Genomic DNA, 15,818 nt, shown 5'->3' with positions numbered 1-15,818 from the left:
ACCGTGCCTAGAACACCGCCCAGTACGTCTCCCTGTGACTTCTCCCAGGGCCGACCAGCTGAGGCCTTGGGCTTGGGCTTGCGGCCACTTAGGACCCGGAAGCTCAGCGGGCAGGGCGCTCCCGCCTCCTGGGCCGCCGAGCTCTGCAGTGCTCTGGGCCTTGGTTGCACGAACCACACGGAGAACGTGCTCTTTGGCGGTTGCGAGTGTGGGAAAGCGTGACCGTAGCGCTGCCCTCCCCCGCTGCCTGCAGGGTGCTGTCTTCCGGCTGGTGTCCCCATCAGAGCCTACTCTTAAGGCCTGTTTGGGGCGCAGCCTGTCTTTGCTCGTCAGCTCCACTCACCACGGCCACTGTTGCCCGGGCACTAGCCCCCCGTGAGGACCGTGTGAGCACGTGTCCCCCAAGCCTCCTTTTCTCGGGGCCGCGGGCTGTTGTCCGCCTGGCGTGGGTGGAGACTTCACGGCACGCAGATCCTGTGGTAACTCACCAAGATGGAGGATTCTTCTGGGTGATTTTCCTGAAGGGTGAACGCGGGTTCCGGTCTGGAGGTCTGTGGTGAGGTCCCACATTTCCTACCGTTTGAAAAGCAGCAAAGATTTTATTGGGTGGCGTTCACGTCCGTGAATTAACGTCGCGCCCACGTCTGCTTAGGAAGAGCTGTGATAGCAGGGTCTGTCTGTCTAATTCAGTGTGTGTTTCCTTTACACAGCAGCACCTCTGATAAGACGGGATACAAGCAGTGTCTGAGTGCTTCTGAAGCAAGTAACAACTTGGAATTTACGTGAACTCTATTATAGGAAGCGTATTTTTTTTTTCTTTTACATCTCAAGATTGTTTGTCAATCCAATACTGATCATTTTTATCTCCTAAAGGACAGCCTTTGTTTCAGAGACAGTGAGTCTGTGATGGAACACACTTGCACGTGTGTCTACACGGCCTGATTTTCCATGTCGATAATCCTGTTTGGCAACCGCGTCAGGATGTTTGCAGTCGCCTGACGTGTGACGTTCTTGCCTATTCGTTCACCTAAATTCTGTCTTGCTCTGCCCTTTTTAACCTTTGTTTCCTTCGAGCACCGAAAGGAGTAACCTATCGAGCTTTTGCTGGAGGATGTTATAAATGAAAATTTAGTGTCCATTCCGTCAGCTTTGTCAACTGGGAGAAGTGGTGTGTGTGTCGGGAGTACTGGGGAGTATTTGACGTCTGCAGAGAGAGGTCAGCAGCCTCCCAACCTCCGCCTCCGTGCAGAGTCCGTTTCCCAGGGTCTGGGCTTAAGCCAGGGTTATTCTTTACATCCCAGCTGAGGGCCGGCCGCCCCGGAAGTTTGACAACTTTCACTTTGGGGATTGGTGGCCGTCAGTCGGACTCTCTGTCCCATTTATCCTCCCGTGTCCACAGTGCTGTTTGCTTAGCGTCACGAGCATCTACTTCTGGATTATGTACCGTGACCCGAGGGCCGCCTGTCAGGGCACTTGTAAGTTGCTTACACGTGTAAAAATTATTTCGGTTGCTAGCTACATCTTTGAGCGCTAATGAAAGGTCTTCCAATGCAGTCCCACTGACAGGGCCCCGGTCGTTACTCCTACGCTTCACGCGGCAGACGGCCTATGAAGATGAGCGGGGAAAACAGGGAATTGGTTCTTTCTCTCTTTTTAAAAAAAGCTTAATAAACTTACAGAGAAGAGTAAATGCCTTTTAATTCCCCGTTTTGAAATTAAAATCATGTTTATTTCGCCAAACTTAGAGAGTTTTAAAATTATCTTCATTAACTGCAAATAGAAACTACCTTTAAAAGGTGGGACAGGCAGCTTATCCTGTCAACCCGTCAAATATTTGTTTCTTAAAAAAAGACAAAATCGCTGCCTTTCCTTGGAAAGTTAGGAAGTGGTAGCCTGTTCGCAGCTTGAGTTTTATGTCTTGTTATGTACTTTTTCCTATCGTGGAATATATTAAGGATTCAGAGATAAATCGATCCCTGTATGTCATGAAAAAAGTAAGTTAATACTAGAAGTGAGGCTGTATCCCTCAGTGATGACATGAGGAGTTTTCCCAGATTGATTCACGGACTAAATCCCACGACCGCACATAGTGATCGAATATTCTAACCCTGAAACACTAATTCCTTGTGAGTGCATCTTGTAAATCCTGGCCCTGCTCCGGGAGGTGCTGCGGTCCGGAGCCCGGTGTGGGCGCAGTCAGAGCAAGTGACATTGAGAAGGAGGAGGATGTGTGTCGATACTGACATTGGACTTACTGAGGGAAGCTTTTTCAGGATTAATTTATCACCCCACACCCCGATAAGCTTGAGTAAAGCATCTCTAGGCGCTTCAGAATATTCTTGTAGAAAACAACTGTTTTAAAAATCCACCCTTGAATGCAAAAGCAGTCGGGGACGGTAGTCGCAAGTGGCGTTGGCCACGAGTTAGCGAAACGTACGGTTGCCCGTCTTGGTGCAGGTGGCAGTTCTTGGGTCGAAGGTGCAGCCCTTGCACGTACGGCCAGAGGCAGAGTGAATAAGCACACATCACTTAACCAGTTACAAAGAGAGATAAAGGAATCTATAAATTTTGCATTTACAAGATCCTGCAACGAAGGCGTTGTAAGTTACTCTTTCTGGGCACCGCAGGTTCGAGCAGCACAGATGTTAAGGAAAGCTGCGGTCTGGACGGCGCGCCCCCCACGGACGGCAGCGCCCCCGGGCCTGGCGAGGGCGCCCCGCTCTCCAACGGGGGCGGTGGCGGCACCGGCCGGAAGCGGCCCCTGGAGGAGGGCAGCAATGGCCACGCCAAGTTCCGCCTGAAGAAGAGGAGGCGGCCGCCGGGGCCCGCGCTGCCCAAGAACGCCCTGATGCAGCTGAACGAGATCAAGCCCGGCCTGCAGTACGCGCTGCTGTCGCAGACGGGGCCGGTGCACGCGCCTCTGTTCGTCATGTCCGTCGAAGTGAACGGGCAGGTGTTCGAGGGCTCCGGCCCCACCAAGAAGAAGGCCAAGCTGCACGCCGCGGAGAAGGCCCTGCGCTCTTTCGTTCAGTTCCCCAACGCCTCCGAGGCCCACCTGGCCATGGGGAGGACCCTGTCCGCCAACACGGACTTCACGTCCGACCAGGCTGACTTCCCCGACACGCTCTTCAACGGCTTCGAGACCCCGGACAGGTCGGATGCGCCCTTCTACCTGGGCTCCAACGGGGACGACTCCTTTAGTTCCAGCGGGGACCTCAGCTTGGCCGCGTCCCCGGCACCCGCCGGCCTCGCGCAGCCTCCCCTGCCCGGCCCTCCGCCGTTCCCGCCGCCGAGCGGGAAGAACCCCGTGATGATCCTGAACGAGCTGCGGCCGGGGCTCAAGTACGACTTCCTGTCGGAGAGCGGGGAGAGCCACGCCAAGAGCTTTGTCATGTCTGTGGTGGTGGACGGCCAGTTCTTCGAGGGCTCGGGCCGGAACAAAAAGCTCGCCAAGGCCCGGGCTGCGCAGTCTGCCCTGGCGACCATTTTTAATTTGCACTTGGATCAAACACCGTCTCGCCAGCCCATCCCCAGCGAGGGCCTTCAGTTGCATTTACCGCAGGTGAGGAACTGTGGTGCTGCCGGAACGGTGGCCGTGTCTTGGCAGTGCTTTCAGACAGGGCTTCGCTCCTCCTTGTCGCTGTTGGCGCCCCGTCCGCGCGTCACCGGTAAGTCTGGCTCCAGGTGTCCCTGCCCTGCCCGCGCCGGTTGTGCCGGGCCGCCCGTCCAGGGCCATCACGCGCGGGCGGGACCCACAAAACCCTGTCCCCCAGAGCAGTGCCGTTCGCGCCCTCCAGGCTGAGCCCTGCCCCACCCCGCACGGCAGCCCGTGTGGCTCCCTTCCCACACCGTCCGCCTCTGTGGGGACCCGCGTCCCACAGCAGCCTGTGACCGGAGCACGGGGACCACATCCCAGGTCAGCGGTGCTCCCTGCAAAGTCTCACCGGAGAGTCCCGAGCACAGAAGTGAGGCTGCCCGCGTCCGGGTCAGGGCGGGTGTCCCGCAAGGCCAAGGGCCCCCAGGCCAAGGGCCAGCCAGGCAGAGGGCGCACCGTAGCAGGTCTGTGAGCCTCTCAGAGGTGGGAGAAGGAAGGGGACCCTTTGGTGGCACTCCAGGGGCCCGGGAGTCCATACCTGGGATCCGTGCGGGCTTCCCTCCTGCTGGGCTGGAGGTAGGTGGCCACACTTGCTTGGCCTAGGACGGCCCTCCCTCGTAAGACCAGGGTGGAGACAGGGTTTCAGGGCGGGCTCCTGGCTGACTCGAAAAGGGAAGAGAGGAGGGGGAAACAGCTGTAGCTGACATCTCTAAATCCTACGACTCTGATTACGTCTTGCTTCTCTTCTTGGAAACCCAGGTTTTTTTTTCTGGCCTAGTGTAAAAATTACTCTTTTAGAGAGAAAACCTGATGACTTTATTCCTTTTTGTCAAAGTATTACTGCTAAAGATAAAATCTGAACTGGTTTGATGGGAAAAAAATGAAGGGCTCCAATTGCCACATGGGACAACTTGCATCTGTCTCAGAAGAATCCGGGATGCAACAGCTTCCCAGTTGTCTTCGGACACAGTCAGGGTAACCTCCCGAAATGGCCAGTAGTGCAAGGTTTTGGGAAAAGAAACTTTATTTTGCCTAAAGCAACCAAATGCGGCATAGTATAAAGTAACCCATTCAGAATATTCTACTGGTCTTTTATGAACCAAAGAATCCCTTCCCCTCTTGACCCCTTGCTGACATTTTTCAGAAGATTCCACAAGGCGGCCCCCTAGAGAGGATGTATTTCGGGCTTCCGTGGCTCAGTGCGCTCTAGCTTGGGTGCAGATTAGCGTCTGAGGCCACCTGACTCCTGTGGCGCCTGCTGTCGTGTTTGAGGCGAACCCCGTGAGCCCCAGATGCCTGGGTTGGCTGCAGGCTGGCTGGCTGCCCCACGGCAGGGAGGAAGACAGGGGTCCCTGAGCGCACTTACCCCTGCTCCCCAGCCTGGCCCCATGCTTCTGCTCCACCGGGGGCCCCGGGGGGCCTCACTGGGGAGGGGCATCTATGGGAATCCCGTGTGAGGGGCAGGGTGGGGTGCTGTCAGCCCTGTCTGATGCCACTTGCCTGGAGTTCTTGCAGGCGCCCAGTGGTCGTCTCTGAACCTCTGGTCGGTGCCCAGGGGGCCTGCAGGCGTGGAGCTAGGTGTCCTGTCTTTGCTCACAGCGCCCCCACCGTGGTGTCTCTGGAGCCCCCTCGGGAGCTCAGGACATGCTCATGCTTTCCTGGGAGGGCCTGGGGTGGCCTTCGCAGAATCAGCCCTTACAGCTTTATTTCTGGACTGTGTTGCCTTTGGCCCGGAGGTTTCCAGACGTACATCCTGGAACGGTGAGCATCCTCACTGCTTTCCTGGAGTAACCCTTGAGGGCGTTGGGCCGGCCCTCCCTGCTCGTAGGACTTTTCACCTTCATCGTGTTCCTGGTGGTGGCCCAGGGTTTAAACCCAGAGATGCGGCCGCAGCCCCTGCAGGTAGTGGATTTTGTTAACGCGGCACAACCAAGCGGCCAGCGCCACAGCCAGCCTTGGACCGGGGCCTCACAGTTCCCGGGCGCTGCCTGGGGCCGTGGGGACACGGGTGTGATTCGTGTGGCGCCCGACGTGCAGAGGGAGACTCTCTTCCTTACTTGTAGGAATGAGGTCACAGTCTCTTTAAGGGGAAGAAAAACTGTCCCGGTGCCCCAAGTGCCTGCCTCTCACGAGTCCGTGTCACCGTAAGGGCCCAACCTGCACATCTCTGAGCTCCGTGGTTTAGAACTTTGCCAAACCTTCCATCAGACGCTTTTCTTTTCTCTGGCTTATCCTTAGCCTCTCTTAGGATTTGTTCTTTTATATAAGTTGGAACACGTGATCCTTACTCTGATAGCCTCACCACCGTGTGGCCTGCAGCCATGTGTGTGGCGTGGACCCTCTGTGTGGGACAGGAGGCGGGGGGGGGGGGGGGGGGGGGAGGGGGAGGCCTGCTGCCCCGCCCTGCGTCTTGTGTCCACGCCCACGCCTCTGGCTCGAGCGCAGTCTTCCTGGGCTCCCTGGTATTTTCCGGTGCAGCAGCAGGAGAGCTTTCATGGCAACTTTTGTTCTTCAGAATAAGTCGTCATTCGGGATGCGGGACGTGTCTGTTCATCTGGGGAGTGTTTTCCTAGGGGCCAAGCCGGGACACTGGATCCGGCCGTTTGGTTGCCGAGACAGGTGTGGGTTCGGTGGGGACACGGCTCTTCACACACGCCCCCGTCAGGCGGCATCTCCCCAAACCCCGATACCCGAGATGAGTTGCGAGCCGTGAAGGTGGGACTGTGGCCACGCTCTGCCGGGTGTGTCTGCTCCTGAGCAGCGTCCTCCGGTGCAGGCTGTGGGCATGGAAACGTGCCAGGCGCCCTCACCCGTTCCCTCGGAGAGCGCGGCCGCTGGTGCTGCCCGCGGCCGGTTGGGCCGAGTGAGAAACGCCCTTCCGGACGCTCGTGAGCGCTGGTTTCTGGGCAGGGCAGGGCGGCTGGTTTGCACGTTGGAGAAACCGAGGCACGAGAGGCTGGCTGGCTGGCTGCCCCACGGCAGGGAGGAAGACAGGGGTCCCTGTGGGCACTCGCACCCTGCTCCCCGGCCTGGCCCCAGGCGCCTTGTGGGAACTGCCGTGGGGCTCGGGCTTCCACACACAGCCCCTGTCCTTGCCCTGATGTTCCCTGGCCCCGCCGGCCCTCCAGCCGATGGCAGCCCTTCCGTGTTGAGGGAAAGAAGCACTTTCGTTTCCTTCACAAGCCCTGATGCTCCCGGGAGTGTGGCCCCGGAGGCTGGGAGAGCCTGGTGCAGAGCAGAGGGCGTGCGGGGCAGGTGGCCCGGGGTGGCCTCGCTTCCCTCGTCCGAGGGGATCCCGGTGGACCAGACGGGTGGCACCGGTTCTGGACCGTCCTTGTCTGTGAGATCCGTTGAAGGAGTCCATCCAGAGCCTCGAATTCCTTGGACCTCTGTTTCCGGGGAGCGCCCTGAAGGGAAAGCACACACACACACACACACACACACGCTCACTCACACGCGCTGGTTTGCCAGATCTCCCTGTGTGGTTTTCCAAAAGAGAAGCCGTCTATGAGGCCACTCTGAAGGGACCGCTGTGTTGGTGTGCACAGGGCGGGTGCGGGCCGCGCCCCTGACTCCCTGCTGTGGTCCTCAGGTGTTAGCGGACGCCGTGGCTCGCCTGGTGCTGGATAAGTTCGGTGACCTGACGGACAACTTCTCCTCTCCTCACGCACGTAGGAAAGTTCTTGCCGGTATCGTCATGACAACAGGTAAAACATCGGGGTGCCTTTCTTCGCGCCTAAAAAAGAGGGGAAGACGGTCAGACTGTGACCATCTCTGGGACCCTAACGGGAACTATCTTCCTAATTCTTCAGAGTCCTTGTCATATGCAGACATAGGAATTGCACCTACAAATGTTCAGTTTCTTAACCTCAGTTTTTTATTTGGAGACGGCACACTGTATTAATGTCTGGTTCCTGTAACCATAAATGAGTGGTTTTGATCTACTCTGGAAAAGGGCAGCAAAATGCACTTCTGTCATTTGAAAGTGGGACGTATCTGACTTCCCAACTAATGGTGATGCCTCCAGATAGTTTGTGTGTGACTTTTATCGGGCAGACGAGCAGCTCTAGCAAGAGCAGAAATTGCTTGGGTAAAAAGCACTCTTTGGGATGACACATGAAACCGTATTAAATGAACCCGGAAGTCCCAGCAGGACAAGGCGCCCTCTCTGAGTTCTTTCCCTCACCCGGGGGTGAGAATGCTCAGCAGCTCCTGCTCCTGGACCACCCCAAGAGTAGGAGGCCACGGCCGTGCCCCCTGCTGGGTCCCTGCAGCTGGCCAGGCTGGGGCTGAGTCGGAGGCTCTTTGTGGGGCCCTCTACACTGGGTCGTCCACTCAGCCCCGCTGGCCATGTGCAGACATCCGGCCCTAGGGCCAGAGAGCAAGCCAGTGGTTTACCTGTCTACACCTGCCGGCCAGGAAGAACGCCTCAGTCCTCTGTGGGGTCCCTGCTCCGTCCTTTTCTCCCGAGGTCGCTCTCCTCTATCTGATTGTGGACAGGATGTGATTCCGTGACCTTTGGCATTGATCCTGCTGCTTTAATGATGATGGCTTTTCGTGCACGATGTGTTTGCCGTGGCACAGCTGAGAGCGTGTCTGCGGTAGCATGAAGGGCTCTGGACGTGACCTGGGGTCCCAGTTTAATTTGGGGTTTGAAGCCTGTGTTGTCTCCGTTTCTCCCTCTCTCTCTGCTGCTGCTCTCGACATGCCCGAGGGGTGAATGCTTCAGCTACTGACATGCAGCGTTCCCGGGGCGAGGCTCTGGGCCTCCGCCAGTGGCAGGCGTGAGCAGCGGGCGGCCCTTCCGTGCGGCTCTCCTCCTGGGCTCAGGGGCCGCGGACCGGCTCCCGGGGCGTTTTGCATCGTGGTGTGTGCATCTCACTCGGGGCCTTTGCTCAGCACCACAGTTTACGCCTGCAGGCAGCACCACACAGCCCTTGGCCCGTGGCCCTGACGTCACCTGGCCTGCTTCAGCTCGGGCTCCCCGTGGTTGAATGACCCTGGGCAGGCTCTGACCCCTCTGGGCCTCAGGGCCCTCATCTTTGAGACGGAGACAGTGGTCGCGTGCCCCTCAGAGGACCCCACAGGACTGAAGCGAAACCCTCACCTAACTACCGCTTGGGGCGCACGCCCTGCACTCAGCTGATAGCAAGTGCGGTTTACCGTCAGGCTTTCCAGGCCTTGCCCCGCGCCTGTCAGGGTGGACGCGTTTCCCGTGCCCGAAGTCCCCAGCAGGCTTCACTCCCAGTACCGTTAGATGGTGACAGGCATTCCTAGGCAGGACACTGTGAGTCACTTCTCTTTTCCTCCTCATCCCTCCGTGAGCCATTCCTCGTACCCTCCTTAGTGCTTTGCTATTAATTTCAAAACTAACTGCCAGACCGGTTAGTCGACCCTTACCCGGTGCTCCCTACCTGTACCCAGCGGGGCCGCGTCCAGAGGAAATGAGTCCCTTAGGTTCAGAGTGTGTGCACTAGAGGGGCAGGGAGGTTGGCTTCCCAGAAACGTTGCACAGCGAGTCCTCAGCGGGAAGTCGCTGCGAAGGCACGCAGACCCCGGGAGCACAGGTAGGCACGCGTGCCTGTGCCTTCGGAGGAATAATGTCTCGTTTGTTTTTCAGGCACAGATGTGAAAGATGCCAAGGTGATAAGTGTCTCTACGGGAACAAAGTGCATTAATGGCGAGTACATGAGTGATCGTGGCCTTGCGTTAAATGACTGCCACGCGGAGATAGTAGCTCGGAGGTCCCTGCTCAGATTTCTTTATACACAGCTTGAGCTTTACTTAAAGTAAGTTCACTAAGTAAATCACTAAAGGGAGCAGTTTTCAAAAAATATTCCCCTCCCATCAGAATGTACTGCAAAACCTTTCGTTGTTTCTATAACCTCTGAAAAACTCTTTAATGAAAACAGTAACTTTATTGGCATCAGTGCGGTTGGGTCCCATTTTCCCATGAGGCTCAAGGTACAGACGAGAGCTGGCCAGGTGCCACACACACGCACGCGCACCGACCGCTGACGCAGTCGTAGATCTGAAGTGTGTTCGAGACCGTGTGCTTGTGTCTTGTGCAGCATGCGTGTGAGCAGAACTAAGCCACCTGGGACCATGGCCACCCATCGTGGTCACCGTACACAGAGACAGCAGGCCAACTGTCTAAGCTACCTTTATGCACCCGTCTCTATGTGTCGTCTGTTTTGAAGTCCTAAATGAGGAGGAGGGGAGGTCACTCGCATTCTGATAACTTGTTCATTATTGAGTGGACAGGAACTGGGTTCATTATCATAACATGCAGATATTCTCGTTGCAGCTTCTCTGTACCCTGGTGAAAACACTGGCCTCTGAAAGTCACCATCAACTATGGTAGACTAAGCTTTGTCTACAGCTTTAAAGTTCCTTTTTGCAACTTTTTTCCTTCCAGTAGCAAAGACGATCAAAAAAGGTCCATCTTTCAGAAGTCAGAGCGCGGCGGGTTCAGGCTGAAGGAGAGCGTTCAGTTCCATCTGTACATCAGCACGTCTCCCTGTGGGGACGCCAGAATCTTCTCGCCGCACGAGCCGATTCTGGAAGGTACGAGACCCAGTGCTCAGCAAGGAGCAACGTCTCGAGGAGATTGGTGATTGCGTAGTAACAGATGGAAGAGTAAACTTGCGTGAATGTCCTTTTCTCCCTTTTTTTGAAGAGTTTCACCTTGAAAGTGATCTGATAGGAATATATAAAAGCAGGAGATTTTTCTCTTCCACTAGTAATTTAATCAGAAAATCTTAATGAAATATGTTGATTCTGATATACTGAGGAATTAGAATAGAGTGAGGATATCAAACCAACATTGCTTTTAGTATTTAAATTTGGACAGTCTGTATCTGTACATCGGAGGTGCGCATCATCTGTGTTTGTGATGAACTGTGACTCGATGCGTGTGTACCTGGGGTATTTGGCTGAAATTTCAGAAACAGCACAGACCAGTGCAAGGGGGGCCCTGTTGCATCACATTTGCCTCCACCCATGTTTGCATATGAGGTCGGTGCTTGTATTTGATAGTAACTTGTGTCCTCATGTCTTTTCCCCAGCTTAAGCATTATTTATTGCAAAGACAACATTTGAGTGCATGAGTTTCTCTGGTTATAAAAGTAACACGTTCTCGCTCTGGATGGTGGCTACATATTTGTAAAATATTAAGAGAAAATGTCAATCCCCCATATTCCTGTAACCCAGAGACAATCACTTTAGATGTTTGTGCATGTGCTTCCCTCTGCATTATTTATGCATCCCCATAATATATTTTTGAAAATTTAAAAATGCAGGGAAAAAACGTAACACTCAAATATCCATCCGCTAGAATTAGCGAATGTCAGCATTTTGTCCTGTTTGCTTCAGCTCCTTTTTAATGATAGAAAGTAAACATTTTGGTTAAAATGGAAGCGCTCTTTAGGACCTACTTCCATGACTTTGGTTTGCATTGTGCCTTTCCTGCCCAGGGCCCCGTGCGGTTGTCACTTACCGGGTAGAGAGAGCACGTGCCACACAGGCCCCAGGGCCCCGTGCGGTGGTCGCTTACCGGGTAGAGAGAGCACGTGCCACACAGGCCCCAGGGCCCCGTGCGGTGGTCGCTTACCGGGTAGAGAGAGCACGTGCCACACAGGCCCCAGGGCCCCGTGCGGTGGTCGCTTACCGGGTAGAGAGAGCACGTGCCACACAGGCCCCAGGGCCCCGTGCGGTGGTCGCTTACCGGGTAGAGAGAGCACGTGCCACACAGGCCCCAGGGCCCCGTGCGGTGGTCGCTTACCGGGTAGAGAGAGCACGTGCCACACAGGCCCCAGGGCCCCGTGCGGTGGTCGCTTACCGGGTAGAGAGAGCACGTGCCACACAGGCCCCAGGGCCCCGTGCGGTGGTCGCTTACCGGGTAGAGAGAGCACGTGCCACACAGGCCCCAGGGCCCCGTGCGGTGGTCGCTTACCGGGTAGAGAGAGCACGTGCCACACAGGCCCCAGGGCCCCGTGCGGTGGTCGCTTACCGGGTAGTGAGCGCGTGCACACAGGCATAAACTCGACTTTAAATGTGTAGGGGCTGCTGCACTTGTTTGCCGTGAGGAGAGGAGAGGACTTTCACCTGGCCTTCCTCTCCTAGAACCAGCGGACAGGCATCCAAACCGCAAAGCCAGAGGACAGCTGCGGACGAAAATAGAGTCCGGCGAAGGCACGATTCCGGTGCGGTCCAACGCCAGCCTGCAGACGTGGGACGGGGTGCTGCAGGGCGAGAGGCTGCTCACCATGTCCTGCAGCGACAAGATGGCCCGGTAAGGCTTCCCGCCCGCGGGCTCCCGCAGGCGCCGTCCGCCGCTCTGGGCCCAGTGTCGTCTGCGTGTCCTGCCCCGGGCTCCTGCGCCCTCTGTGGGACCGGGGCCCCACCCAGAGTGTCGGGGGCCACCTTGAGGGGATCGAGCTGGGCCTTGGGCTGCCGTCCTTCGGGCTGCGTCTCTGCCTCGCCCTTGCGTTTGTGCATCGGGGCATCTGTGTGCTGCAGATAGTTTGCTCCCAGGGGCGCCTGGGGGGCTCAGTCAGTTCAGCGCGACTCTTGATTTTGGCTCAGGTCATGATCCCAGGGTCATGGGATCGAGCCCCGCATCGGGCTCTGCACTGAGCATTGCGCCTGCTTGGGATTCTCTTTCTCTCTCCCTCTACCTCTCTCCCCTGCTTATGCTCCCTGTCCCTCCCTCCCTCCCTCTCCCTCCTTCTCTCTCTCTCTCTCTCTCTCTCTCTCTGAAAAAAAAGTTGTAAAACGGTTTGCTCCCAGAGAAAACTAAAACTAAGGGTGTTCTCATTCTTGGTAGATGCCAGCTTAGTGGTCCTGTTCCCCACAGTTACCATTTGGGGTTTCTGTGAGTGCAGAGTGTCCCTAGCATCCGGTGTTGGGGGGTGGCTTCCGGTGAGGTGGGGGCGGCTGAGACGCACCAGTTTGCATTTGCTTGACAAAGGCTCTTTCAGACGGATGTGTCCGGGCCAGATTTTAGAAGGCCTCATTTCGTCAGACGCTGGTGTTAGTTCCAGTAGCTTGTTGTTTATTTTTTAACAAACGTTCACTTGAAAAAAAAAGGCAAGTAACGTAGGTAGGTGCGAGAAGTTGGATGGCACAAAAGCATATTAAGACAAAGATCGCCTCCTTGTTCAGAGCTCTGCTGTGCGGCGCGTCGTGATCGGGTTCTTGACTGCTCTTCCAAAACCGTCACAGTTGACGTGCACGTATGTGCACGCATGTACCTGTTCGGTTGTCTGTAAGGTCTTTGTATTGACTTTCTTGCAAGGACCTTGTCAGAGAGCCTCAGGTGCACAGAACTTGAATCAGCATACGCTGTGGTCCGTTGCCCTTAAGTACAGGTGCACACTGAGCCCACCTTGATGAATTTGCTTTTTATGTGTCCTTCCTGTCCACCATCCATTCACTTGTGTGTGTGTGTGTGTGTGGCCTTGGGAAAATACATGGTGGTGTCATTTTAGGGTATTTATGTGTATGTTGTTAATTCATAGAAACGGAATTGTGCTTTAGGTGCTATTCTGTGTCTCATAGTTTCATTCAACTCAGTGTTTGGACACTGTCCCTGATGCGGTGACAAACAGCTGGTTTCTGCAGAGACCCTGCCATAGTCATGGCCGTGCTGTGTCCGTGCTCTCGCCATAGAGACTTGGGTCTGCTCTCTCCACCACAGCACAGCCTGGAGTTTTCGTGAGCGTGGCTCGTCATAGACCTTTGCCGCCCAGGGTCTCTGCTGCACTCGTGTAGAACTTCACGGGTCTCTGCCGCGCCCAGAAGGGTCACGCCTGTGTATGCGTACACCGACGGTGCGTGAGGCTGGTTTCCGCCTCATTTCAAAACTGCTCTGTGGGGTGTGGAGCGGCTGTGCCTTCGTTCATCTTTCTCATTGGAGTTACCTGTTCACACCGTCTACCCACTCGTCTTCTGGGTCTCATGCTTTTTGTCATCTCGACCGGCAGAAGTTCTTGTTGTAGCTGCTATTGCAGTCTTTGATGGTCGGAGAAGGTTCCGTGTCTTCTCCAGTCCAGACCCCCGTCTTCACTTGGTCCGTGCCACGCTCTGAGGAGAAACGCTTCGTTTTGTTAGAACCTTACCCGTTAATCTTTCACCCTGTGATTTGTACTTTTAGAATCTTGTTTAAGAAATTCCTCCTCAAATTAAGAGCATGAAAATATTCTCCCGTACTTTTTTCCAAAATTTTTATCATTTTACTCGCAAATATTTGTGTTGTAAATAATAATGTGGCTTTACTACTTTAGTATGGTGAGTCAGTTTTCCTGGGACCGTCTACTAAATAATCGAGACCCTCTCCTTTGATCTGTGAAGGCGTCCCTGTAATATACTGAACTCCCTTACAAAGACGGGGCTGCTCCTAGGCTCCTAGCCTCTCGAGTCTCTATAATCCAGTGTACTTGCACAGGATCCACGGTTTTTGCACTTCTGACATTTTAGTGTGTTTAAAGGTCTGGTTGGATAAGACTGTTCTTCATCCGTCTCTCATCACACTTGGTGCTTTTTACGAGCCTCTGTTCTTCTGTACATATTATAGAATCGGCTTCTCAGGTGCACCACGTGTCTTGCTTAGATTTTATATGGAATTGTGGAATCATGGATTGAAAGGGAAAGAATGAACATAAAGTTAAATCAGTCCCTCCATGAGTATTGTGTATTTTTCCATACGTGAACTGTCATCTGGGTCAGTTATATGCCAGGCAATTTTGACGGATTAATTCCTAGAACTTCATACTTCCTATATTCATGTGAGGATTATCTTATTATCTATTGTGTATTCTGGATGAATTGTTGCTGATGTAGACAAACACAATTTATTTTTATTGTGGGAAAAAACACGTGATGTAAAATCTATCACATTAACCATTTTTAAGAGTTTATATATATACTTTTTAATTTAATTTTTTTAAATTTTTTAAAATGTTTATTTATTTTTGAGAGAGACAGAGCATGAGCAGGGGAGGGGCAGAGAGGGAGACAGAATCTGAAGCAGGCTCTGCGCTGTCAGCGCAAAGCTCAGTGCGGGGCCCGAACTCACAGACTGTGAGATCATGACCTGAGCTGAAGTCAGGCGCTTAACCGACTGAGCCACCCAGGCGCCCCAAGAGTTTAGATCTTTAAAAAGCAGTTTTGGGTTCACAACAAAATTAAGAGGAGTGTACAGAGATTTCCCATATACTCTGTGTCCCCGCACACGCACACCCCCCAGAATGTGCATCTGTTCCAATGATGAACCTGCCCGGATACATCATAGTCACCCAGAGTCCGTAGTTTACATGAGGCTTTACTCTGCATGTGGCACGTTCTCTGGGTTTGGGCAGTTACTTAATCACATGTATTTGTCATTAGGGTGTCATAAAGAGTATTTTCACTGCCTTGAAAATCCTCTGTGCTCCACCCTGTCACCCCCTTCCTCTCCCCAGCCCTTGACAACCCCTGAGCTTTCTGTTGTCTCCATGGTCCCGCCTTTTTCAGAACATCACACAGATAGAATCATACAGGATGTAGCCTTTTCAGATTGGCTGCTGTCACTTAGTGAAATGCACTTGCGAACCCTCTGTCTTCATGGCGTCTTCATGGTGTCTTCATGGCATGACGGCCTGCTCCTTCTTAGCGCCGAATACCATCCCGTTGCCTGGATGCACCCGTGTGTTTGCCTGTCACCTCCCAAAGGACACCTTACTGATTCCCAGCGCTGGCAGTTCTGTAAACCATCTGTGTGCAGGTTTGGTGCGGACCTACGTTTTGAGCTCCTTTGAGTAAATACCAACGAGTGTGGTTGCTGGGTCACGTGGTAAGAATATGTTCAGTTTTGTAAGAAACTGTGAAAACATGTAGAGAACTACTAAAAATCGACAACAGAAAACCTGATTCAAAAATGGATGAAGGACTTGAAAAGCCGCATCTCCAGGAAGATGCACCGACGGCCAACAAGTGCAGGAAGATGTCCCCGATCGGCCGGGACACGCGGACCAAAACCACAGCGAGACACCCCCTCACACCCATGGGGATGCCCCCGCCAACAAAACAGGACAAGACAGAAGATGACAAGTGTTGGCGAGGACGTGGAGAGCTTGGAACCCTGAGCGCGGCTGGTGGGAATGTAGATGGGGCAGCCGCTACGGGAACAGTGTGGCGGCTCGTCAGAGTGCTCGCTAGAACTGCCATGTGACCCAGCCATCCC

General features: G+C 54.4%; 1 protein-coding gene across 7 annotated transcripts in view; it reads left to right on the top strand.

The window, feature by feature from the left end:
• Positions 1–15,818, top strand: part of ADARB1 (adenosine deaminase RNA specific B1) — a 141,385-nt gene that overhangs the window by 91,839 nt on the left and 33,728 nt on the right. For 4 of the 7 annotated variants that reach the window (XM_043593421.1, XM_043593422.1, XM_043593417.1 and 1 more), the window contains 5 exons: positions 2,628–3,562; positions 7,188–7,302; positions 9,216–9,384; positions 10,014–10,162; positions 11,657–11,888. In XM_043593421.1, coding sequence (XP_043449356.1) covers positions 2,628–3,562; positions 7,188–7,302; positions 9,216–9,384; positions 10,014–10,162; positions 11,657–11,888 — 1,600 coding nt within the window. The remainder of the gene's footprint in view (positions 1–2,627; positions 3,563–7,187; positions 7,303–9,215; positions 9,385–10,013; positions 10,163–11,656; positions 11,889–15,818) is intronic. The other 3 variants (XM_043593418.1, XM_043593420.1, XM_043593419.1) reach the window with 3 other exon arrangements.

Source organism: Prionailurus bengalensis, chromosome C2 (assembly GCF_016509475.1).
Source record: "Prionailurus bengalensis isolate Pbe53 chromosome C2, Fcat_Pben_1.1_paternal_pri, whole genome shotgun sequence".
In the NCBI taxonomy this organism is placed as follows: domain Eukaryota; kingdom Metazoa; phylum Chordata; class Mammalia; order Carnivora; family Felidae; genus Prionailurus; species Prionailurus bengalensis.
The sequence above is the reverse complement of the archived record's forward strand: the minus strand, read 5'-3'. Positions and strand labels throughout refer to the sequence as shown.